The following is a 26,796-nucleotide window of genomic DNA, read 5'->3' on the forward strand; positions in this document are numbered from 1 at the left end:
TGAAGTTTTTTTTGCTTTTAGTAGGTATTTTTTTTTTTAATTACCAAAAAATGCATTAACTTGCTGACATTTTAAAAAATATCATCAATTCATTATAAATTTCATCAATTTTCCGGGTAATTTGTCACTTTTTCCTTGAATATTAATTTCAGTAGGGTTCAAAGTCTCGCATATCGTTTTCACTTTTCTCAATATAAAATTCAAATTTGAGCATTCTACAAAAAAAAAAAAAGTCTAAAACTGCGGAGCTCATGATTTCCTGTTATTTGGAACTGTTGAATCTCTGTTGAGTTTTTAGTTTTTGAAAATTTTCTTAGTTTTTAAATTTCTGTTTGTCTGTTACAATTCATTGGAATTCTGAAATACTTTATCAATTATGAATGACATTTTAAGTAATTCTTGGCAAGTTCACCTCAATTTTTCTAGATACGAGTACGATATAAATTTGCAACATTTTCATGTCCACTTGTACAGTTTTCCACTTTTATGATATTTTGGTCTACCTATTTTATTGGTAATGATTTAAAGCCCATTCAAATTGTACAAAATTTCTATCAAATTCTAATATATTCCATCAATTTTTTTAATGCAATATTAACTAAATTTTCAAAAAAAATCAATTTTTTGGCAGTTATAAACAATTTTTTTATGTTAATATTGCAAGCTAGTAAGGTCCCAATTAACTATCCGCTCGATTGGAATGTTAAAAGCGATTTTATGATTGATTATTGTTCTACACCCATAAAAGAATGAATTTAATTGCTCGAAGTCGAAACTGAATTTTTCAAAAAACTTTTGATTGAAAAATGTTCACGTACAGCCCATTAGATGGGTCAGAAAAGGGGGAGGGGGTGGGTCCTCAAGGAGGGGGGAGAGGATGATCCTGATATAGCTGATTTGAAAGGAAATTTCATTTCAAACACTTTCAGCGTTCAAGTTTTTCATTTTTTTTTCGATATTTTCCCACAAAAATAGGAAAAACGTGATTTTGACTTTTCTTAGAATTGAGTTTTGTGTTCTGGAGGGGTAAGGGTTGTTCCAAACTGAATTTTGCTAATAAGTAAAATTGTAGGAAAGACATCAAGGAACAACTTTTGTTTGCAAAATTGTCACGTACAGTCCATTAGATGGGTCGGTAAAGAAGGGAGGGGGTGGGTCCTCAAGGATGGGGGAGAGGGTGATCATGATATAGCTCATTTGAAAGGAAATTTCATTTCAAACACTTTCAGCGTTCAAGCTTTTCATTTTTTTCGATATTTTCCCACAAAAATAGGAAAAACGTGATTTTGACTTTTCTTAGAAATGAGTTTTGAGTTCTGGAGGGGTAAGGGTAGCTCCAAACTGAATTTTGCTAAAAAGTAAAATTGTAGAAAAGACATCAAGGAACAACTTTTGTTCGAAAAATTTTTTCGTACTGCACATAGATAAGGAGATAGAGCGATTTTAAAGTTAGGGGGGTAGATCCTCGGAAAGGGGGGGGGGGGGAGGGGGAAATAGGCATACAAGCTAAATTTATTCGTTTATGGGTGTAGAACAATAATCAATCATAAAATCGCTTTTAACATTCCAATCGTCGGATCGCCTTTTTTCGGGCAATTGGGACCCTACAAGCGTGTTTTTGAATATTTTTTATTTTATTTCTGCGAAATTTCATTCAATTTTGATAATATTTAGTCAATTTTACGTATATTTTTCCAATACCTACAATTTGTTTAATTTTTGGACATTTTTATGATATTTTAGTAAATTTTTTGAAATATTTAGTCAAATTTCAGTCTTTTTTAACTACTTACTTTTATGACATTTTACATAATTTTTGAACAATTTTTGGAACGTTTGCTCAATTGAGCTGATTTTACATTAATTTTATTGATAATTTTTAATGACTGAGAAATCAGTTCCACAAATTTTTCAATATATTTTCTTCAATTTTCACAGATTTTTCATTCAACTTTGAGAGCATAATTTAAATTTTAAAACTAGATGACCTTTGTAGGGGGGTTACAGTTGTATTTCGTTTTTATAATACGAGATCAATTTTTTGTAATTTTCGAAGTATTTTTTTATATTGAAGCACAGGGTATCTAGAGGTAGTGAAAGTAGTAAAAAGGTAGTAATTTTGAAAGTCGGTAGTGAAAGTGGTGAATAAGTAGTGATTTTCAACAAAAACCCATTCCTAGTCGACTTGGGTCCCTGAAACTTTCCCAAAATGCACTTTTAGTACCTACTTATGAAAAAATCTCGAATTGTTATTTTTTCGAATGATGAATTTCACTAATGAAAAAATTCGCAAAAAATCAATGAATCTTCCCCCTCTTCCTTCCTCTGTAAAGCTTATTTGCCAAAATAGACGAGAAAGTCTTGGGTTTTTTGGTAGAAAATTGCCAAAAATGTCTACTTTTTTGTCAAAATGTACAAAAAATTTCTGTTTTGTATCAACATGTAATGTAAGTAATGTAAAAGTAATGCATTGAAACTCTCGGTGATGTTAGTAATGTAAAGTAATGCATTTTGCCTGAAAAGTAATGTTTTTTTTTTTCTCAAAATCATTTGAAATTCTTTAAAAACCACAAAATGAATCGATTGGCGAAATTTAAAATGAAAAAATTGTTCATTTTTAACCTCAAAAGAAGGCAACACTTGTATAAATTCCCAATCAATATTTCAAACTTCTCTCATTTTTTTATAATTTCGAAAAACTCTTCAAAATCGTGTTCTTTTTCAAGATCTTTATCCGCCCCTCCTTCCTAGTAAAATTGGTTTGATTCACCCCTGAATATCAAGTTTGTTTCAGCGATCAGTGCTTTGAATTTTTAATTATCTAGTTCAAAAAAATATAATTACATATATTATTCTACTCCATCAGAATTTATTTCTTCTTAATTTTCGTGTTTGAAATTTCAAGTTTTTCTGCCAAGTGGCAAATTATTGCTTAAAGACTCATGAAAGAGAAGAAATTCATGTTTCAATCAATTTTTTTTTGAACCTCAAGATATGAAAACTGAATAAAGCAAACCTGAAATGAAAAAGTTTTGCCATTACTGGTTTAGCGGGTAAGCTAAGAAATCACTTGTTAATTCCAACTGTTTCAAAAAAATGAAGGTTTTTCGGTTGGGGGGGGGGGGGTAAGCTGAATAAAAATGTTGATATGGTAATGCAAAAAGTAGGTAATGTAAAAGCAATGCATTTCTTCGAAAAAAGTTTGTTAAACACCAGCTGACTTCTGAAAGTTCTGCTTTTTCATCAAAATTACTTTCTAAAAAAATTGCGTTTTTTTGCGAAAATTGCCCTCAAGATCCACTTTTTTGATCAAAATTGTCAAAAAGATCTTCCCTTTTTTTGCCAATTTATCATTGTATTTTTGAAATTGTTATACTTTTTAATTTGTTTATTTTTCGAGTTCGTTCATTTTGTATTTTTAATGCATACCTACGTACTTACATGAGAAATTGTAATAACTTGATTAAATGTAGTATGATCGTTTTATAATCATTGAATTGATTTCAAATTGATGAAAACGTATTTTAAAAAAATTGAAAAATCTATCTGGAGAGAGGGGGTTAAAATATTTTGGAAGGTTGTGATTTTTTTTGAAAGGTATTGAAAAAGTAGTGAACACGTAATGATTTTTGGTTAACAAATTCCTGTAGACACTTTTGAAGCACCTTTCTGAATTTTACTCAATTTTTAAGTTCATTTAAACTATTTTCCTGATAATTTACAAATTTTCAAACAACTTTTACAACTTTACGATTATTTATGCTAATTTTTATATCAATTTATGGAAATTTTCAATAACTGGGAGGTGAGATTGGCAATTTTACCTGTAGGAACTTTCTGAATTTTTGATAATTGATCAATATTCACCAGTTTTCAATGATCTACAGTTCAGGAAAATTGGACGAAAAAAAGGGTCATTGAGAAAAGTGAGGTAGAAAGCTGAATTTCGGTATACTGGTCCATTTATATGTGCTGAACACGTATGTACTTATTGTTAGTTAAACGTTGAGATCACCAGAATCTACGTTCGCCTTCTGCCATCATCGTCGCCTATTTCTGTTTGTTTCTTCACATTTTTTGAACGTTTGAAACTTAATTTCTTTTAAATCTGAAATTTTGGATATGGAGATTTCAGGCAAAATCCTTTCTAAAAATCACATTTAATTCAAATCATACGCAGACATCTTAATTAGTCCTGTTATTAAAATACTTTTTTTTCAAGTACCTGGAACAAAAACAATAATCTATTTTTTAATTTTTTAAAATTTATTTCTCTAAAATTTGCGAAGTTACATTAGGTATAGGTACATATACACTCGAAGTGAGCATTCACATAAAACGCATGTGCATTCCTCACTCAGTCTTTAGTTTCAATACAATATAGATAAAGAAGAAAAAAGCAAAACAAAATAAGTAGGTAGGTAAACTAGTAAAAATAAATTTTTAAAAAGGACGAAACATTATCTCTAACAACACAATATTAAATTATTATTACGTATCACAATTGACTAAATGACTTGGCAGAGCATTCAAGTCGACTTGAAAAATTATAATTTATACAGCCTACATAGTTAAGTAGTAAAACTTGTTTATAGGAAACATGAAAGTTAAAAGTTAGACTGATAACTGAGTCACTTGTGCGATCCAGCTGAGGAATTCAACCACTCTGGTGTAAACTCCGGGAAAACTTGGGTCACCACAGCCTACTCCAAAAGATACGATACCGGCGAGGTAATGTTTACTGCCGATTGGTATGATTAGTGGTCCTCCGGAATCACCCTGATTTAAATAATTCAAAAAGGGAATAAATTAATACAATGAAAGGCTAATGGCAGAAGTGTTGAGTAGGTATTGAATCAATTGTGGTCATCTTACCTTACAAGTATCTTTGCCTTTTCCTCCAGCGCACAATACACGATCATCTATCACAACATTATGATTAACGTAATTCTTCGAACATACGTTTTTATCTATCACGTCGACTTGAGCCTCTTGCAGCATCGATGAAACAGATCCTTCGAAGTTTTGTTTACCCCAGCCCATTATAAAAGGGACTTTATTCGTGTAAAAGCTGCTACTTTTGTACGTTTCACTTTGGTTGAATAAGCAGACAGGATGTATTTGCTCTAAAATTTTAAAAAAATGGTATAAAAATAAGGTTTCGAGGAAAGGTTTATTAAAAAAATGAATGATTTTGGTGCTTACCAGTAAATTCTACAGGATTTTTTAGCCTTAGCAGCGCTATATCGTTGACTGGTGGACGTACTGTGAAGTTGGGGTGCACGAGGACCTCTTCAATAGGCACATCAATTGGTGTGGCTCCATCGGCTACGGTTTCGTCCAAATTCAGATCACCTAGTCTCACCGATACTCTGTAAAATTCATATTGTGATAATTTTTTAATTTTGAATACCCTGAGTATTATTTAAAAAACTTTTATAGGAAACTTACGGGACTAAGTTTTGATCTACGAAGCAGTGAGCTGCTGTAACAACCCAGTCTTTGGAAATCAATGTACCACTGCATCTGGTCGTTGGATGGGTATCGGATTTGCTTCGATAGTAAATTGCAGCTATCCATGGCCAATCACCTATAATCATAATGTAAAAAAAATTGAGTGATATTTTTGAAAAAGTTGAAGCTTTGAGGTATTCATTGCAGAAGATTAATCTATCTAAGAAGCATCCCAGAAGGTCATGTTTGATCTATTTGGATCTACTGATAATCCTCACAAAGCATCATAGAGCCCCAATCTCATCCCAACCAGTCAATCAAAGTCCAAACTCCTCCCCCCCCCCCCCCAATGAAAAAAACCATCTCAAGATTGGGGGGGAGGGGGTAAAAAAATTGAGCAAACTTTCAGATCTATTGAGCTTGAATCTATTGATAATCCTCACAAAGCATCAAGAGCCCAATCTCTTCCCAACCAGTCAATCAAAGTCCAAACTCCTCCCCCTCAAATGAAAAAAAAACCATCTTAAGATTGAAGGGGGGGGGGTTAAAAATTGAGCAAACTTTCAGATCAATTGAGCTAGGCTTCAATTTCCTGTTCATATTATGATTCTACATTAGTTGGAATGAGCATTCCTTCGTTAAAATTTCACAATCTAATTACCTAAACTGGCATCTTGCCCTCCGACTATTTTCACTGCTTTTCTATTCGTTAATCCGCATTTATATGGACCTTTGGTGGACTTGGTACGGCTCGTAGACCCACTCGGCGTTGGTGTCAGTGTTGGTGATATCGATTTCGGAGATCCAGCAACATCTGCATCGGACGCAGTTCGAAATATGGACGGATTGAAGTGCCCTGGATCTATGTTAAAAGGACAGCATACTTTTGGATTGCCATTATCCGCAATCCAACCGCAAAACGATCGTCGTAAGTAGGTTTTGATTGGTTGATCCGATCCATTGACTAATGATAACAGTACAGGGCAACTTCTGATGGCTATACAATTGCCTGTTTGATTATTTGGTGTGAGGCACATATCCATAGCTGAGGATCGAGAAACAAAACAATGACCAAATTTCAATTATTTTGCTGGAATTCACTTCGATATATAAGCCCACTATATTCTGTAAAAATAATCCAAAACTCACCATTTTGCCTCGGTATCCTACTAAGGTCACCGCTTCCGATAGGGATAGTCCAGCTACATTTGAAAAAAGCTATCAAAACGCAATAAAATAACAGCATTTCACCGTTCTATCGTCGCACATTAAATCACTTCTAAACGACACTATTCTCGATAATAGATAATAATTAAAACAATACCGAGAAAAAAATTCGTTAATAATGAATTCGTTCTTCGAACAACGTGAACTACTTTAATCAAAACTACATTAGAACGTTACATCTTATAACTAACTAGTATAAGACAAAACTACATATCAATGTCAGTTCCCTTCGAACGTCACGAAAAACTACCGCTCTAGACGGATATTCCAATCCAATAAAGGAGGCTCACATGGTTCAAGTTCAAATACGTAGGTACATTCGAGAGTCGAGACCTGTTTTCATGAAATTAGCAACGGCGAGCACGAGGATTCCATTACGTCATGATTACTAATTCTAAGAATAAATTGGTGCTCGTAGTACAACCAAGTGCTGAAGTAGGCATCGAATAAATGTTTTGACTATAACGCTAGATGGGTAAATAAAAACAACTAGGTGTATTCGCAAGTACCTATACAAATTGTACGTACAATGTCTTTATTTTTAAATTTTTCATTAAAAATTTCCTTAGGTATTTTCGACGCTCGGGTAATTTCAATAAGATGCGATCTGATGCCAGAAATAATACCGCTTCGAATGAAAACTGGTTTTTTGTCGAATTAGGATATGTAGTTTGTTGCAATATTCGTTTGGTTCCGTCTTTCGTCTCCTTTCACTGGTAAAATAATTTTGCATTGTATACAAACGTGGGAAGAATATTACCCATGGTGAATCACTAATGGGATTTTTTTCACACAAGTTTTTTTATTTTCATCGAATGCATGTTGAATTAAAGTACAAATCGGTGTAAATTTATCGATGAAGTTTTCCAATATTGTGTTTCTCGACGGACTGAACTATACGAGGTTTATTTTTGAAAAATTGATTCAAACAAGAGAATCATTCAAGCTCTTCGTTTACTTCATTTGCCACAAACTTTTGATTTTTCCAGCAGATAGGGCTACTCGAATTTTGAGATACCTACTTCATCAACTGTAAATACGTTTTTTTTCAAATTATGTTTTTTTTTTGTCAGCTTTTCGTTGGTTTTTAATTGCTTTTGTATTATTTTAAGAAGTTTTTTCAATTTTTTTTGCTTTTGTCATAATTTTATTTTTATCCATTTTTTAGTAGGCAATTTTTAGAAATTCAGAATTCTTATGCAAATGTTTGTTATTTTTTCAGCAAATTTCGTTTAATCTTTGTGATACTTGATCGATTTTTTTCTAATTTGATACACTTTGTTTGGTATTTAAGGCATTTTTTGCGATATTAGGTTCAAAGAGTTCCTGGGTAAAATTGGTGAAATGCCCCTGTCCTTGGATTTAAAAAATGTCGATGAAACGTTATTGGGTACTGTATAAGAAGATGTTGGAGCCAACAATAATTTCCCCACTCCCCCTTGCTCACAATGGCGAAAAAAGTTTTTATTTGGGGGGGGGGATCATAATGTACTTTCAACAAGTTTTGAACGAACAATTTTAAATTCACCCAAAATATTTAGAGGAGACACGAGATGATACTGAGCTGTTGAATCTGAATTTTTTTAAATTCAGGGTTATTGCCCTCTGATGCCTCTGCTTTCAGTTTCAAACTGTTGAAGGGATCTTTTAAAATGGCGCTCTTGGATTTCAACAAAATAATGCTATTCAGAAGAATCATGTCCTAAAACCCCCATTACCAAAATTTCTGCTTGAAAACTTCATTTTTGGAAAATTTATGAAAATCTGAAGCTATTTGGAAGGCAATTTTCAATCTTTTTCGGGAAATGCAAATTTTTTTGAGCAAAGTGAACCAATGTGAATAATTTCTTCGGTCCAGCTCCCATATATGGGTAATTCTCAAAAAAAAGGTCAATTTTGATGTGCATAATTTTGAAAAATAAAAATCATTTTTTTGGAAAATTTCAAGTGGGAATCATTTGTATAGGTGCCCCAGATTCCTGTTCTAGTGTTGGCCTCAATTCAATCTCCCCCACTGTGGACCCCAGCCCCCCTAAAACAGCGATAATTAGGATTCGACCCTCATCGATGTGTAATATGTCGATTGATATGTTTTCGAGGTCGTAGAATTCGAATCTGGAGTTATTTTTTATGTAGAGGTGGAGGGTGAGGCGTGGGGAGGGGGAAAATGTCGAATTTTGCTTATATTATCGTGTAATATGTCAATTTATGTTTTTCATGCCGCAAAGTTCGAATCTGGACTTATTTTTTTGGTAGGGGTAGAGGTGAGGTGTGGGGAGGGAGAAAATGTCAAATTTTGCTTGTTTTATCATGTAATATGTCGACTAGCGCGATAAAAGTACAGCTGTCTGAAATTTGGCCAAGTCGAAGGACAAATGGGCGCTGGACAAGCCGAAGGACAATCTCAACGTTTTTTCGTTTCTAGCCTTACCTACTGGACATTATTCGATTTTTAACACGTAATAAATGTGTACTTATCATGTAGAATAACTTCCCTTTCTCAATTATCGTTTTTGGCGGGTTCATCAGGGTAAATAAAAAGGCAAGCCGAAAGGACACCCATTTTGCAAAATATCATATTTTCAGAGACAAGTACGATCAGAATGAGCCATTGCGTAGGTTATGAGAATAACATTGCGGGGTAACATTTTTATGAAGACAGTGAACCAGTGCAGCCACTCACCAGAAAAAAATATTGGATTGGGAAGCTACCAAAAATAATTGAAAATTGCTCTAAAATTTGCGCAAAAAGTGTGTGACAGTTTTCAAATGTGAAATGTCAGCTTCCTATGGACTTATTCCAATTGCAATTTGCACAATAATGGACCTTCGTGTTCTATGATAATGAGAACGTGCCAATTTTTCCCCAAAAAAATGAAGTTCATGACACTTTATAACATTCATTTTCAAAAACATGGTGTGTGACAGCCAAGTCGAAGGACATTTGGGGTATAAAATCGAATGTACACCAATGAAAGGAGGGGCTAAAAATTTCAATACCATATGTGAAATGTGTGGGGATGATCCTTGAATGGACCAAAAAAAAAAAAAAAATTCATGCAAAAACCTTTGAGAAACTTGCCATGTACACGATTTTTACCTTTTTCTGAGAATTACCCATATATCAACAACTACTATAGTTTAAGGCCATTCTGGAGCCTCATCCGGAGATTTAATCAGCCTGTCACATACCAAATAAGAAATAATGAAGAGCTAGTGGAGAAACTGAAAAACACCCAGATAACACCAACAGATAGACCCATCTCCTTTGATATCACCAAATTATTCCCTAGTGTACCCATACCAGAAACCTTGGCCATAATGAAAGACTGGCTCCAAAAAGAGAAAGTTTCCCAAGAAAGGATTGCTGAACTCATGAACCTCACAGAACTACGCATGAAACAAACCATCTTCCAATATGGTGGAAAGTTCTACCAACAAACAGGAGGAACAGCAATGGGGAACCATTTGTCACCATTCATGGCAGACATTTTCATAGGCCACTTGGAAACCAAACTAAAGGAAATAGAAAAAGACTTCCCCAAGATTTGGTTCAGATATGTTGATGACATCTTCAGCATTGTACCAGAGGACTTCAACCATAAATGGTTTCTTTGAGACCATGAACAAACAATATGCCACCATCAAGTTCACTTATGAATATGAAAACAACCAACAACTGCCATTCTTGGACATCCTAATCACCAGAAAAGACAACAAATTGGAATATGACATCTACAGGAAGCCTACTCACACGAACAACTACATTCCTGCTGACTCTTACCAGCCCTGGAGCCAAAAACTGGCTGCTTTTAACAGCATGGTCCATAGATGTTGTGCACTACCCTTGAGCCCAGGAAATAGGAAGAGAGAATTTGACCACGTTAAAAGAGTAGTCAACAATCTGGGTTACAAGACTAAAACCATAGACACCCTCATCAAAAACCATATAAGCAAACAAAGATTGAAAGAGATCACCACATTCCAAAGAGATAAACCAGACAATAGAAGAATCAAGTTGACCCACTACCCTGTCATAACCAACAAACTTTGTCAGATCTTCAGGAAAAATTATTTAGAACCTGTCACAACTAATCAACATAAACTGAAAACGCTACTGGGAAGCCTCAAGGACAAGGACCCGAAAACTGACCAATCAGGAATTTATAAGATCACATGCTCTGGCTGTGACAAACTTTACATAGGACAGACTAGGAGAAACATCATAACTGGATACAAGGAACATATTCACAAAGCTAGATACAATATTGAAGGAAAATCAGCAATAGGAGACCATATTATAGCAACTGGACACACAATAACTGAACTCAACTTGACCCAAGAAAAACCAGTTGCCAGAATATCAGAACTACCAATTAGGGAAGCAATAGCCATGCACAAAAATAATAGAGAAAAACTCCTCAATGATGACTGGGACCTTTGGACATTGACCTACACAAATGCCTACATGGAACCAGTCACATTCACACTCAAACAAACAGACACACCCATCCTGGTAGTGACCACACCCAAGTTTTAGGGCCAATCACAACACTGAGAAACTGACACACCCAAAGGAGTGACCACACCCAACCTTTACTTTAAGATGTAAACTTTGTATTAGTTCATTAAGTGCTCTTGCCTGATGATGAAAAGTTATATATGGAGAGAGTTTTTGTTTTCCAATTTCTCTAGAAATTTCAAATCACTCTGGAAGTGCCCAAAATGAACTTTATAACCTATAACTTTCACTGGCTCATTTTGAGGACCCTCTCAACTTTTTTGAAGTTCATTTTTTACGCCTCTAGAGTGCTTTTAAATTTCTGATGAAATTTTAAAACTCTCTGGAGGCTCCAAAAAAGATGAATTGTGGTTGTTTTGGAGATCTTACTGAATGAAATTCTCGTCCCAGTTGGGTGAAAATCTGCTCTTATGCGACATAAAAACGCGGGCAGGAGATTTAACACTTAACGCCAATGCTTTTTCTGCCCATTAATCAGCGCGTATTTTATTTACGCGTAAAAATCTGCCATTGATCAATATTCTTGAAAAATTTTTTGGCACCAGCGGGGATCGAACTCAAGTCCCCGGATCTGTGAGCGGAATCCTTGCTACCTACGCCACCAGAGCACTTGGTAGAAGTAACTAAAGATTTATATACTAAGCTGAAACACACGCACAAAATACCACATTTACGCGCGTTTTTCAGCAAATATGCGAATAAATACGCTACGAAATATTTGTGTAGTGTATTTTTGTGGCTGGTTTTTTCAACATGCAAAAATACACCACATAATTTAGAAGCGTAGTAGCGGCTTTACGCGATAAAAATACGCTACAAAATATTCTTGTGGCGTGTTTATCAGCAGAAATTTTTTTCTGCTGTGCAGATAATGTGACAACCTAAAAAGTCGCTTCAAATTACGCCTGTGAATTGAAGCACGATTTTGAAAACTGTAAAGTCTGCTGCATGGCAGCAGTTTAAAGTCTTGTAGAAGTATAAAATGCCAATTAAACTGCTCTTTACCGCGTATTTATTGGCAGAAGGGCATATTTTCATCCAACTGGGGTGTATACTTTTTTTTCAAAGATTTAATTTTTCCACATCTTCTGGAATTTTTACAAATTGGCCAAAAATTCATTTTCAAACTGGTTGAGGATGATCAACCAAAGCTATACTTTTTAAAGTTCATTTTTGGATCTTACAAAATAATTTGAAATTTCAGGAGAAATTGAAAAATCGCTGATGGCACCAGAGTGGTCCAAAATTTTGAAGCAATTATTTACATTGGTTCACTTTGCTCGAAGAAATTCCTATTCTATGAAAATGTTTAAAAACCATCACTAAAACAGCTTTTTTCAGTGTTTTAAATTTTCAAAAAGTCGCCAAAAATGCAAAAATTGTATCTGAAATTTTGGTTATGGGATTTTAGGACATTTCTAGAAACATTATGATAACACTTTTGGTTGTATGAATTGCTACATTTCTAACAAAACCGTCATTTTTATTGCTAATATGATGAGCTACTGGTTGCAAAACAACGTTTTAATCATGCTTATATTTTTTCGACCTATGGAGTTGATGTGAAATCAAGTTATAATTAATCATCGATATCATTTCGCTATCTAAAAAACCAAGTTATAACCACGCGGTCTCGTTTATCAACTTAAGAACATAATTTTTAATTTAAATTTTCAGATGCTAAACGATTTTCTCATCAATATAGTGTGGCTGCCAATGTTGTACTTGTAAATGTCCAAGAAACCGACACCAATCGCAGTATTACTCGCGATCTCACTCTTATTAGTCAACAAAGCCCGCGTAAAATGCGACGAACAATTAGCCACATTCATAGAACACCATCCGCACACCTTCGTCGACAAAAGCAACTCACTGGTAACATTTTTCAATCACACCAGCGAACCGTACAACTTAATCACATGTCCTCGCAATTTCGGCAAATCCTTTATGTTGAACATGATCAAAACATTCGCTCAAATCGAAGTGGACCATTCAGGTAAACCTAAACCTTGGAACGAGACTCGAGCTTATAATACATTCGGTCAACTCGACGTCGCCTCGCATTCGGATATATTCACCAAGCATCTAGCTCAGCATCCGGTCATCTCTATAAATCTGCAGTTTGATACGGTCGTGTTCAAGGTGGATAAAAGGTACACAACACGTTTAATGACTCAACTTAAGCACACGTTCAAAGAATACAAACAAATTTGCGATGATTTCCCATCACTAGAGTCGAATATCACCGAAGAAGATATCGTGTTCTTGAGAAATGGCATGGATGGTAATTTAACCAAAGATGAAATCAAAGACAGCTTGTATCGACTATCGAAAATTCTCCACAATTATTTCAACAACAGCAAAGTGATCTTATTGATTGACGGATACGATACAGCAGCAATATTGGGAATGGTCACCGGTAAACGAGATGTCCTCAAGTATTACGAATTTCTCCACGAGATGTTGATTCGAGCCCTAGAAGATGGAGCTAAATATATCGAGTACGCTCTGGTTGCAGCCATCACCAGTGTCAGCTATTACTCCGTGGATTATTCTAAGATGAACATACTCAAGCATCGACCTTTCTTGGACGATCACCCTTTCACTTCGTTTTGCGGATTACTCGAACCAGAAGCTGCGAGTATATTCAACAAGCACTATTGCGATGAAATGGAGAGACTGGAGATCAAAAAGTATTACAACGGATACACCACTCTTCAAGGCACCACCATTTATGATCCTAATTCGCTGACATGTTACTTCGATAGTAAGTTTCGCACAACTCGAAGCTACTGGAGGAAAGATATCGGGGTGGAATTGATGTACGATTTTTTACACTTTAACGACGTGTACGAAACTTTATCCTTGGCTCTATTGGGTGATCATTCATTCGAGTCTGATTTCGTCATTAGCAAGAAGTACAATAACGATGCTTTGTACGCGTTCACACATTTGAAGAACCTCAATTACACCAGAGCTTACTTGGATAAGAACAAGTGTGTAAGTCAAATACTCACTTTTGTCTTCGAGGAAGGATATTTGTCCCATATGCCTGGAGCTAGTTATGGATATCGAAGCCCAAATCAGCAAATTAGAACCGAGATTCTGGACTTGTTCAAGAATTTCACCGAGACAGAAGGATCTCCTCTTGGATTTATTGTGTAGAACTGTAGATAGTGAAATGGGTGATTTGAATTCGATGATTTTTATCGTCATTTGTAAAAGAAGCTGTGAGATGATTGATCATTCGACTAGGGAATTTTTTCAAGTATTAAAATGAGATTTGACTTATTTCAGAGAAAAATTAGTGTTTTCGTAAACCTGTTAGGTTCTTTTTTCTGTGAAATCGAGGTTGAGAAAAACCTAGCACGACACCTGCGAATATTCTTAGATCTGATATTTAATGCAAATTTAAATTCAAGTTGCTGGTTCATCTGTCTGTTCATCTATCTATAGGTACCTACCTACCTAATTAATATTATGAGCTGTAGTACCAAATTTTTCCAACACCATCGTGTTGCGAAGTTGATTAAAGTTGAATTAATGACCAATCAGAATTCAGTATTTTGAAATTAGAGCTAATAAGATTGACATAAAAATGGTTAAAAACTATAAAAATTTGATGTAATCTTGAAAATTAAGTAAAATAAAAATTATTTATTGTTTAAAATGGCAAAAATATGGAAAAAATGTCTTTAAATTTGTGCAAAAAAATCAGCAGTTCACGTAAGATGAGTTTTTCATGAATTTTTTTCCAATCGATGATACCTAATTCGTTCGAAAATGATTCAGTCAAAGGCGAAAAATTCTTCGGGGACAAAAGAGCCACCAAATAAAGCATACCAGATGAAAAAAATGATGCCTCAAAATTTGGAATTACGAAAATCCTCAAAATAAAAAATTCATTCGAGGATGACCGAATCACATCGAAAATCCAACATTGTTTGATTTTCCAATAAAAATGTGAACGATTCGTTCGCGAACGATTTGCTCGAAGAAGGAAAATCATCCATATTAGGGTAAAAATGACATGGCAGAAATAGAAAAACAGGACTGAGTTCGTTCGCAAACGACTTGCTCAGAATCGAGAAATCATTCGAGAATGACTGAATCGCTACTAAATGAAAATCAGTTAAAAAAGACGTTGAAGAATTTGAACGATTCGTTCAAAAACGACGATGATTCATTCTAGAACGACTAAATCGTATGGAAAACCTAACATTATCTTATTTTCCAATAGAGGAACAATCAAACGCAGACCATTAAATCGACAATGAAAGATTATAACATACCTATCAACTAAAATTAGAGTTTATTCGTTCGCGAACGATTCGCTCAGAAATGATGAATCATTCGAGAACGACTAAATCTCATGAGAATGAAATTACATTGTGCGAAACAAGACAAACTGATGTATTCTCTGATCTGTCAATGAAAATTGTGAGTGATTCGTTCGCGAACGATTTTCTCAGAAGTTGAGCTCGTTTGCCAACAAATGAATCATTGACAAATAACATTAGGTATGGAAAACATGACAAAACCTGACAGTTTTAATGATTCTATTGTTAAAAACTGGTTTCAGTTCGTTCACGAACGATATGCTTAAAACCGACAAATTATTCGAGTACCTATGAATGAATCACTGCTAAATGAGATTTAGTTAAATAGGATGTTGAAGAATTTGAACGATTCATTCGAGAATGACTAAATCAGAGGGAAAACCTGACTTTGTTTGATTCGCCTTTTCGTTCGCGAACGATTCGATCAGAATTTAAAAATCGATCGCAAACTATTGAAACGACAATGAATCATACCAGATGAAAGATTATGAAATATCAACAAAATTAGAGTCAATTTGTTTGTGAACGATTCGCTCTGATATGATGAATCATTCGAGAACGACTGAATCACATTGGAATGAAATTACAAATTACACAGTGTAAAACAAGACAAAGCGAAATATGCATTCTTTATTTGCCAATCACAATATCGTAAATGATTCGTTCGTGAACGATTTGCTCAGAATATTAAATCGTTCGCGAAGGAATGAATCGTTGAAAAATCACATTAGATGAAGAAGACTTGATGAACGAAACTTGACAGTCTTGATGATTCTATCGTTAAAAATTGGACTCGACTCATTCGCGAACGATTTGTATGAGAGGGAAAAATCGTTCTCGAACGAACGAATCACTGAAAAATCAAAGAAGTACAACTGACGTGACTAGATGTGGGAATGATTTGGTCGAAATTCATAAATTGTTCGAGAACGACTGAATCACATGAGAATGAAATTACAAATAACACAGTGTAAAACAACACAAAACGAAATATTCTCTGATTTGTCAATCACAATATCGTGAATGATTCGTTCGTGAACGATTTGCTCAGAAGATTGAATCGTTCGCGAACGAATGAATCATTGAAAAATCGCATTAGGTGAAAAAGACTTGATGAACGAAACTTGGCAGTCTTGATGATTCTCTCGTTAAAAATTGGACTCGACTCATTCGCGAACGATTTGTTCGAGAGGGCAAAATTGTTCGCGAACGAACGAATCACTGAAAAATCAAAGAAGTACAACTGACGTGACTAGATGTGACAACATTTGACTGTTTTAATCCTAACATCGAATGATCGAAAACGAGACTTGATTCGTTCGCGAATGATTTGCTCGAAATTCATAGATAAATCGTTCGAGAACGACTGAATCACATTGGAATGAAATTACAAATTACATAGTGCAAATTGCAAAACAAGACAAAGCGAAATATTCTTTGATTTGTCAATCTCAATATCGCGAATGATTCGTTCGTGAACGATTTGCTCAGAAGATTAAATCGTTCGCGAACGAATGAATCGTTGAAAAATCACATTAGGTTAAGAAGACTTAATGAACGAAACTTGACAGTCTTGATGATTCTATCGTTAAATTGGACTCAACTCATTCGCGAACGATTTGTTCGAGAGGGCAAAATCGTTCGCGAACGAACGAATCACTGAAAAATCAAAGAAGTACAACTGACGTGACTATATGTTTGACTGTTTTAATCCTAACATCGAATGATCAAAAAAAGGACTTGATTCGTTCGCGAATGATTTGCTCAAAATTCATAAATCGTTCGAGAACTACTGAATCACCATTAAATTAAATTCGCGATGAAAAACGAATTAGATGAATTTCTTTTTTTCTATTCCATCGATGACAATTGAAAACGATTTGTTCGAGAATGATTTATTCTGAGGTGATTGATCGTTCGCAAATGAATTAATCACATGATGAATCACATTAGGTGAAGATGTCGTATCGAAATTGGCTTAACTTCAAAATATTGACAGAGAAAAGTAACAATTTTTGAACGCTTCATCCATACGACAGACGTGCCATCTATCAAACTACACACTGCCAGTTCATGATATACGTGAATTTTTAAGTAATTACGTTTTAATGAAATTCCGATAATCGTGATTTGTTTCTTCGAGTTCCTAAAATGATAAAAAAAAATAACTGTAGACGTGCGTATCTCGATTGATAGTAAGTAATTCGAGTTCGTGTTATTTTCTTGAGAGCATCAAATATGACTGCATGCATATCTGTGTAAACTTATTCTACCCCCATTTGGATCAAGTTCGTAAAAACACAGCACTGTCAAGTTTGTTTGCCTAATTATATTTTCTGCAACAAAAAATCGAGATGAGAATTCAGAGTTGAACTGATATTTGCAGTCACTTTGGTTTTATGAAAGTATGATTTACAACTTTTCAATTATTCTGGAGAAATTTATCAATGTGAGGACATTTTCGTTTCTTGGAGATTTCTCAAGGTGTGATTTTACTACTATTTAAAACGAAATAATGCAGAATAATCTCAGAAAGCACACCAGAGTAATCGTAAACCGTTCCAGTAAAATTTGAATCACAAGAAGGAGCTCACCAACAGAAACATGCCCGTCTCCATATTCCACCTTTTCCTCCTTTTCATACCTCTGATACCATTCAACCATGCAGAAAAGCTACCTCTCGATGTGAATTTCGTGAAACTCTCGCAATCATCCATTTACGTCGACAAAACCAAATTTCTATTGGCGTTCTTCAACAACAAAACCTTCCATAACTTCATCACATGTCCTAGACGTTTCGGTAAAACCACCATGCTCAGGATGATCAAATCATTCGCTCAGATCGAAGTCGATAAAAAGAAAAAACGAATTTACTGGAAGGATACTCACTCTTTTACAGTATTCCAAAACCTGGCAATAGGTAAAAATCTAAGTTTCATGGCTAATCATCTAGCTCACTATGTGGTCATCACTTTGAATCTGAACATGGATAATATCAAACGACCCACAGAGAAAAAACTCATAAGTTTCTTGCAACAGCAAATCTTCGAGTATTACGAGAGATATAAATGGATCGCGAACGAAGGCTACAAAGTCGACAGCAGCGATATCGATTACATGAAGAAGGTACAGAACAACACCCTGAATAAATTAGAATGGAACCTTTGCCTGTATCGTTTAGCTAAAATCTTGTACACTGTTTACGACAATACTAAAGTCGTCGTTTTAGTCGATGATTACGATAGTGCTTTTACCAAGCTCGTGTACGAGCCAGATTTCGAAATAAAAAAGTATTACCAACTCCTCAATAATATTTTATCGAGGACTTATAAAACAGGTCGCAAATACATCGATTACGTTTTGATGACGGGTACTTCGAGCATGAGTTACTACATGGATCTTCCCAGAATCCAAGGCATAGTTCATCGTCCCTTCTTGGAGGACCACCCTTTCGTTACATTTTTCGGTATTCTAGCAAAAGAACTCACCCCCAAGCTGGATGAACTCGACTTCGAAGAAGAAGAACGATTCAAGCTGAAAGAATGCTACAACGGGTACACATCTCGATTAAAACACAGAACCATTTATAACCCGAATTCAATCAGGCAATACTTGGAAACTAGACCACGTCTAAATAGAGTCTCCAAGTACTGGCAAGAACGATTTGCAGGGTCTAATCGTTATTTCCCTAAAGCGAAAGAGGTTGCTGCGTATTGGACGATAGATGATAGAGATTTTGTAATTTTCGAGTTTCTGTGTTTTTACGATTTTTTCATGGATATCTCGGTGCCGACCAATACGGAGAACAGAGATCAGTCTAATTTCACGTTGAGTAAGGTCTACGATGAGGATTCCGCTCACAGATTTATTATATTGGTGAAACACGTGCTGAACTATTTGAATTACGATCTGAATTTGGAGAAGAAAAAAGATATTTATATGTCTTTAATTCGATCATTCGCTTTTGAACACGGATATTTTACACATTCTCGTCGTGAAGATGGATTCCATGGTGTTCCCAATTGTGAAGTTAGAAAAGAGGTTGTCAAAAGAGTGGATGAGTTTAATGCCAGACCAAATCCTACTAAGTTTGTTTGAAATTTATTGCAATATTCGCAGATGTTGTGATGACATTTTCCCTGTGATAGAAACTTAATTTTATTGTGTAGTAATAATTTGTGAAATAGACGAAAAGTTTTATTGTAAAAAAAGTTCAATTACATTTTAGGTATATTATCACTATAAATGCATAAAAAATTATTTAGGAATATCTCTTCGAGAATGGTTCAAGTTGCCATTGAATTTGATGAAGACCTGCTATTACGAGTAAGAAAAAAATTATAAATGCAGGTGTCACCTTCAAATCAAAAATTGCTCTCAGGTTTCTCGATTATACTTGTCGGTTGGCATTCAAGTTATTGAATTCTGTTGTGAGCCATTCGGAATTGTTTTCCAAGGAAGCATATACTCCAGGAAGATTCCTATCGCATCCAACTCCCCACGATACTACACCAACTTGAACGTATTTATTTGGATTTGATCGCGAAACACAAACCAGAGGTCCTCCTCCGTGACCCTAATTTGGTGGAAAATATATTTATTAGTTGACTTGTTCATTTTGTACCCAAAATAGGTACTCCTTTTTAAGAAAAGACACAACTTTTGGTAGAAACTCGAATCTAAGAAAAATTAGCCAAGAGAAATTTTTCTTAAAGAGGGAGTCATAAAGAACATTTCTAGCCCTTATCCTCAAAAAAAAAAAAAGTGGCACTACATACTTGCAAAATGGCGGCCACTTTGATTGACAGTTCAGCTGAAATCGCAGATTTTGCGTTCCAACATAGAACTTGCACGAAATTTTTTAAACTGTTCAAAGGTAGATCGAAAGTTCAGGCAAAAATTTATCACGTGTTAAAATTTCAGGTACTAAAGTGCCTTTTTCGATTTTTGATGAATTTTTGAAAATCAAATTTAGGCCGAAAATGAGGGGAAAAAATCAAAATTTTACCAAATTGACCAAGAAAGTTTAAATTCGGGATATACCCTATTTTCGACATGCCAAATCGATTTGAAACTATTTCAAACCGTTTTGAGCAGTTCTGGAGCCTCCAGCAAATTTTTGGAACTCAAAATTCCTACAAAATTTCATCAAATGGAGTTGGAAAGCCGAAATATTTCAATACGCTACGAAGTCGACTACAAGTGGATTTCAAGTCGTTTTGAAGCCTCCAGCAACTTTTTGAAAATTACTGGAGCTTCCAGTAGATTTTTTAAACTTGAAATACCCCAACATTTTATTAAATGGAGACGGAAAACCGAAATTTACTCTACAAATTTATTTCATCGAGTCGTTTTGGAGCCTCCAGCGACTTTCTGAAAGGTTGTACGTGTTTTCTTGGAAAAATTGAAATTTCCAAAAAGTAGCTGGAAGCTTCAAACCACTTGAAACCACCATGCAGTCGACTTCATATCGTATTGAAATTAGTTTGGGAAGTAAGTTTCTGATTTAATGAAATGTTGTGGGAATTTCAAGTTTCAAAAATCTGGTGGAGACTCTAGTACATAGTTATTAAAAAGTCGCTGGATGCTCCAAAATGACTTGAACCCACCTGAAGTCGTCTTCAAAAGGTGTTAAAATTGGAGTACAGAGTAAATTTGGGCTTTCCATATCCGTTTGATGAAATTTTGGGGAAATTTCAAGTTTCAAAAATCTACTGGAGGCTCCAGTAATTTTCAAAATGTTGCTGGAGGTTCCAAAAGACATTATTTGCTGAGTAAATTTCGGCTTTCCATCTCCATTTGATGAAATTTCGGGGAATTTCAAGTTTCAAAAATCTACTGGAGGCTCCAGTAATTTTCAGCAAGTCGCTGGAGGCTCCAAAACGACTTGAATATCTCGAATTTCAACTTTCTTGGCCAATTTGGTAAAATTTTGATTTTTTTCCCTCATTTTTGGCCTGATTTTCAAAAATTCACCAAAATCGAAAAACGCACTTCAATACTTGAAATTTTGACAGGTGATAAATTTTTGCCTAATCTTTCGATCTACTTTTGAACGGTTTAAAAAATTTCGTGCAAGTTCTATGTTGGAACGCAAAATCTGCGATTTCGGCTGACCTGCCAATCAAAATGGCTACCATTTTGTAAATAGGGCAACTTTTTTTTGAGCACAAGGGCTATAAATGTTCTTTAGGACTCCCCCTTTTAGAGAAAAGTTGTCCCGGAGGACCGACGCGACGGGGGGTGCAATAGATCCTTAGCGGGCTCCCCGACTATTACGATCCTGGTCTCATATGTACTTTCCCACATTTACTACCAAAGTTGTGTCCTTTTTCTTAAATAATGACACGTGTGAGTATATGAATTGAATTACCTTGCACACAGATTGTTCTTCTTTGGCACATAGGAAACTAGGATGGAGCTTGAAAGTTCGTCCTAATCGTGTTTCTCGTAAGTTATTTTCACAACTTTCGGTGCTCATAATGGACGCAGAAACTCTTCTAAGCTTATTTTGTGCTGTGTTATCTGTTGATAGGTTAGTAATTGAATATAAGTAGTAAAAGCATGCAGAAATATTATTATTTACATAGCTCGAGTACGAGCCCTTCGCCTTCTCTGCATCTTTTGAGATGCAAATTTATGAAAAGTTGAACTGAAATACGTCGCTGTTTTTGAAAAATATGGGATTGTTTTGGTTTAGTGATTTTGTACAGTGGAATCGCGATAACTCGAACTCCGTTGACTCGAAAACCTCTGTAACTCGAAGGTCTGTTTCTTCAACTCCCCATAAGACGCAATGCAAAATTCACCTCGTTATCTCGAAAACTCCGATAACTCGAAGTCAACTCCTTTCCCTTCAGCTTCGAGTTATCGCGATTCCACTGTATCTTACATTTGAACGAATAAAGTTCACATTTTCATGAATTTTTTGTTATCCATTCGAGTCTAGTTTATAAGGTGTCAATAAGATCACTCAAAAATCTAACAAACTTGTTTTAATAGGTAGGTATGTACCTATTTCAACTTTCTCATTTCTCTTTGACAACAGTCTCCTGCAGAAAAAATTATTCTTGAAAACTTGTGCTTCTCTAATGAGAGATGATAAAGCTATATTTTTAAAATTTGGATTACAATCGAGGTTGGTTGGGAACAATTCGAATCGTGATTCGATTCTAATCACGATTTGAATCAGAAATGATTCGTGAATCGATCCATTTTTCAGGCATCACAAAATTCGTGCGAATTTTACTAAGATTTCATTTTAAACAAATTCCATTCGTTAATGACACGTATTTGACGTATTTGAGCAAGTTCAAGTGTAATGTGTTCTAATTTATGCATTTTCACTAAATAGTGCTCAAATTCTATAATATTTTGTTAATTTTTGGTCATCTAAAACTTTTTGTGGCATTTAGAACTTTTAATTTTTCTGTCGAAATTTCATCTATTTTTTTGACCATTTTCAGAAATTTTTATTTCTGGGATATCTGCAAACTCTATGTTATTTTTGAAAAATTTCACTAAATTTTCATAATATTATTTTGATTAATTTCTCGTTATTTTTTAAATTTCTACGACATTTTACTCAAATTTTGAAGTATTTCATCAAATTAGAGTTGTTTCAAATTCAAACTGTTTTCGAGACGTTTTAATGAATCAAGCAGTTTTTAGAAAGTGTGCAACAATTACGCTGGTTTTTTCATCAATTTATGGTAATTTTCAATAACTGAGGGTCAGTTTGGCAAATTTCATTATTATTTTCTGTGATTTTTACAAATTATGTAATTTTGAGAATTTATTGAATTACTTTATGTCATTTTAATAAGTTTTACCATTTTTCAAGCAATAATTGCAATGTTTAGCACAATTTCACTGAAATGCCATAATTTTTGGAATTCTTAGTTGATTTCTATTCCAATTTTTCAATTTTTATGATACGTTTATGTGATTTTTTTTCATCAATTTCAAGTAGATCGTGTTTTATAAATTTTTATAATTTTTACAGATTTTTTTTTTTTGTTTAATGTGAGTATTTCCACAATATTTAATCAATTTGTGCGATTTTTACTCCATTTCAAGTTGAATTTTGCTACATTTTATTCAATTATACCTACTGATTTTATATCAATTTATGGTAATTATTTCATCAACGGGAATTATATTTTTGCATTTTTTACAGAAATTTGGGGATACATATTCGATCAACTTTTAATAATTTTTAACGGTCTGATCGATTAATGAGATATCTCCTCAAAATTTTGAGATATTTGATCGTTTTCCATAAATTTAGAACTGTGATCAGAAGTTTGGGTGCTTAGAAATCATACTTGTTAATCATCAATCAAAAGTCCAGAAATTATTCCTTGAACTTTTGCAAAAACACTAAATTAAGAGTCCTATAGATATAATTTTGAAAAATGAAAAAACTTCGCAAAAATTGTACACCCTAGTTTTGCTTGAACAAAAATATGTCATCTTTTCTTTTCTTGAATAATATTAAAAGAACAAGTCTGTATGGAGAAAGTCGAAAAAATCTTTATTTTCAAATGTTTAGGTAGGTAAGTACCTATCATTAATTTTGGGAATAAAAAATGAGCAAGATACATATGTAACTATAAGACGTAGTATTCTTGAAAATGCACTCTTCACTCTCCCTTCCCTCCTCTTTTATGGTTCAATTTTGAGAATTTTTTCGGTTAAAAGGTAATCAGAACATTTGGCATGCGAGTATATCAGGATTACTAGTACTAATGTTGTCAATTTTAATTTTTTTCTACTCCGAACTTGGTTTTGAGATTTGGGAAAGAATCCTCGTGCTGCTAAAACAATGTCAACTGTTTTTGGTAATTTTTTTACCTTATTTCAGATTCTGAAATTGATTTCAAAATTTTGAAAATAATCCTCAAGCTGCCAAAATGCAGTCAATTTTTTGGAAATTTTGTATTCTTTATTTCCTGATTTTATACTCCGAAATCAATTTTGAGATTTTTGAAAATGGACTTCATACTTCCGGTTATGTCAAAAAGAAAATTTATTTTTAGCAAAATTGGAAATTTGAATTTTTTACAGATTACTCCGAAGTTGATTTTGAGATTTGGGAATGAATCCTCATGTTGCCAAAATACGGTTAATTTTTTTCAATTTTTTACCTTGTTCCAAATTAGGAAATTGATTTCGAGATTTTGAAAATATCCCTTGCTGGCAATATGCAGTCAATTTTTTGGAATTTTTCCAACTTTTTACTCCAAAATTGGTTTTGAGATTTTTGAAAGTAAACTTCATGCCGCCAGTTATGAGTCGAAAAAAATTAATTTTTAGCAAAATTAGGAAAAAATCGTAGAAGGTCATTTTATATTCGAAAACTCGGTCTGTAAATTGTTTCTAAAGAGCTTGTATTACCTGTCACACTTGTCCATCCAGTCACCAAACAATTCTCCGGATCGTACGAGCTCGATGTCGCATACGAAATATCATTGATCGAGGTGCAAACAGAAGAAATGTGATCTCCATAGGTGAACGGCTCGTTTACTGTTATCAGTGCCAAATCATTATGCAAAACTTTTCTCGAATGATTGCTGTGGATAAGGATATTGTTCACAGTGCGGTCTTGGTGGGGTAGTCTCTCATCTGATTCGCCATTTATGATGAAGTCTCCTGCGCGAACTCTCAGCGTACTTATATCTATATTGCTGCATAAATGGACGAATTTTTAATAGATATGTCATATTTTATCCACCCGAGTGCCTTAAATAATAATAAAAAACATTTAATTTTGACTTACTTAATGCAATGAGCTGCGGTCAAAACAATGTATGGTGATAATATCGATGCTCCGCAAATCAAAGTGTTATCAGTTGAACTTTCGCTGGTTCGTAGAATGGCTGCCATCCATGGAAACTCGCCAAACAAAGCATCTGGAGAAAAAAAGAAATCATTTTTAGTATTGTACTGAAGAAAAGATTTTTCATAAGAACAGAATTTTAATTTTCGTCAATTTGGTGGGATAAAATTATCACTGCAGAAAAGACAGCTTCGTTCAATATAATTTCTAACTCGACTCACCAATACTGGCATTTCCGGTGGAATCTTCATTTAGACCATTCTGTCTTCTGATTCCACATTCAGCTGATTCAGTCGAAGGGGTCGATGTTGATGAAGAAGTAGATGGCACATTGCTATCAATGAAAGATTCTGTCGACGTTGATGATGCTAATGAGGAAGATTCTGGTGATTCTGGCGCCGGCGTAAACGTATCGTCTTCGCTGATTACTTTTGTTTCTGTTTTGCAGCAGATTAAAGGTTCTTCGCACGTAGTACTGTAAGAAAAATTATCGCAATTAGCTACCCACATCTTCTTGGAGTATAGGTTTCATTTTTGCAGCTTTCTTTGTGGCAATGCTTACTCATTTTTAACGGTGGTAGCTTCCTCGCAAATGTAAAAAAGCACACATTGGCATGCCTGCTGATCACCGGCTCCTTCATCATCGAAATTGTTCCTCAACAATGGCGATGCTGCCCAAGGTTGATTGGATAAACGACTACGACCTGTAGTAGCTGTACGAGTAATTGCTCCATCAATCAAGATGGAAGATACAAGCACCAAAATTAATAAATGAAAATCGCGCCGGCACATTATCGAACGTGAAAAAAACTATACACAAGAGCAACTGAACTAAACTGCGGTTAGTATCTATTTAATTGCGTATTCGTGATGAAAATCTCGCATCTGAAGTGATCACTTTAGAGTCGATATTGATTCGCGATTCGATACCTACTGAAATGTAGTAGGAGGGTTAGAATATGGTAATTATTGCCTTCTTGGGGAAAACACATTTTACAACGGGTACAATAATATGGATTGGACGATAATCCTACCTCTGTTTAGTAATTAAAATATCGATCACGTGATCGAATATATGTATTTTTTAATGTACGAGTAGGGTATGGGTATGTAGTATAAGGAAGATTGACGAAAGTGTATCTGTTCCGAGCATATCGTTGTGAATTGGTTTGTTGATATTATTTTGCGCGTAAAACAGGTTCTCCGATGAAAGGAAGAAAAACCCAAACGTAGAAGCTAAATTCATAAACGACAGGGTGGGATTGGCTGCCTATGGCAGCTGGAGATGGGTGGAGGGACGTGTATCGTGTAGTTTTGTATCTGTTTTAAAAGATATATCCAGCTGTGTATCTGACGCAAATGCAGAAACAAACTTTAAGGCGAAAACAAATAAATGTGCCAAATTTTAATTG

The 26,796-nt window shown here is 34.6% G+C and overlaps 3 protein-coding genes across 3 annotated transcripts; 1 reads left to right on the forward strand and 2 right to left on the reverse strand.

The window, feature by feature from the left end:
• Nucleotides 1-4,247: 4,247 nt before the first annotated feature.
• LOC135834443 (venom protease-like) lies at nucleotides 4,248-6,963 on the reverse strand. Its single transcript, XM_065348324.1, has 6 exons — nucleotides 6,604-6,963; nucleotides 6,116-6,499; nucleotides 5,452-5,590; nucleotides 5,206-5,372; nucleotides 4,876-5,126; nucleotides 4,248-4,779 (listed from the first exon to the last, which is right to left on the reverse strand). The coding sequence occupies exons 1-6, from the start codon at nucleotides 6,698-6,700 to the stop codon at nucleotides 4,615-4,617; spliced, it is 1,203 nt and encodes a 400-aa protein (XP_065204396.1). The 5' UTR covers nucleotides 6,701-6,963; the 3' UTR covers nucleotides 4,248-4,614.
• Nucleotides 6,964-10,303: 3,340 nt separating this feature from the next.
• On the forward strand, nucleotides 10,304-11,221 carry LOC135833632 (uncharacterized). Its single transcript, XM_065347402.1, has one exon. It carries the CDS (start codon nucleotides 10,304-10,306, stop codon nucleotides 11,219-11,221), a length of 918 nt encoding a protein of 305 aa, XP_065203474.1.
• An 8,506-nt stretch (nucleotides 11,222-19,727) lies between these two features.
• On the reverse strand, nucleotides 19,728-26,524 carry LOC135834442 (phenoloxidase-activating factor 2-like). The gene is made up of 6 exons (XM_065348323.1): nucleotides 25,947-26,524; nucleotides 25,606-25,859; nucleotides 25,325-25,457; nucleotides 24,943-25,232; nucleotides 21,917-22,068; nucleotides 19,728-20,119 (listed from the first exon to the last, which is right to left on the reverse strand). The coding sequence occupies exons 1-6, from the start codon at nucleotides 26,174-26,176 to the stop codon at nucleotides 19,934-19,936; spliced, it is 1,245 nt and encodes a 414-aa protein (XP_065204395.1). The 5' UTR covers nucleotides 26,177-26,524; the 3' UTR covers nucleotides 19,728-19,933.
• Between the last annotated feature and the right edge of the window lie 272 nt (nucleotides 26,525-26,796).

Source organism: Planococcus citri, chromosome 2 (genome assembly GCF_950023065.1).
Source record: "Planococcus citri chromosome 2, ihPlaCitr1.1, whole genome shotgun sequence".
Taxonomy (NCBI): domain Eukaryota; kingdom Metazoa; phylum Arthropoda; class Insecta; order Hemiptera; family Pseudococcidae; genus Planococcus; species Planococcus citri.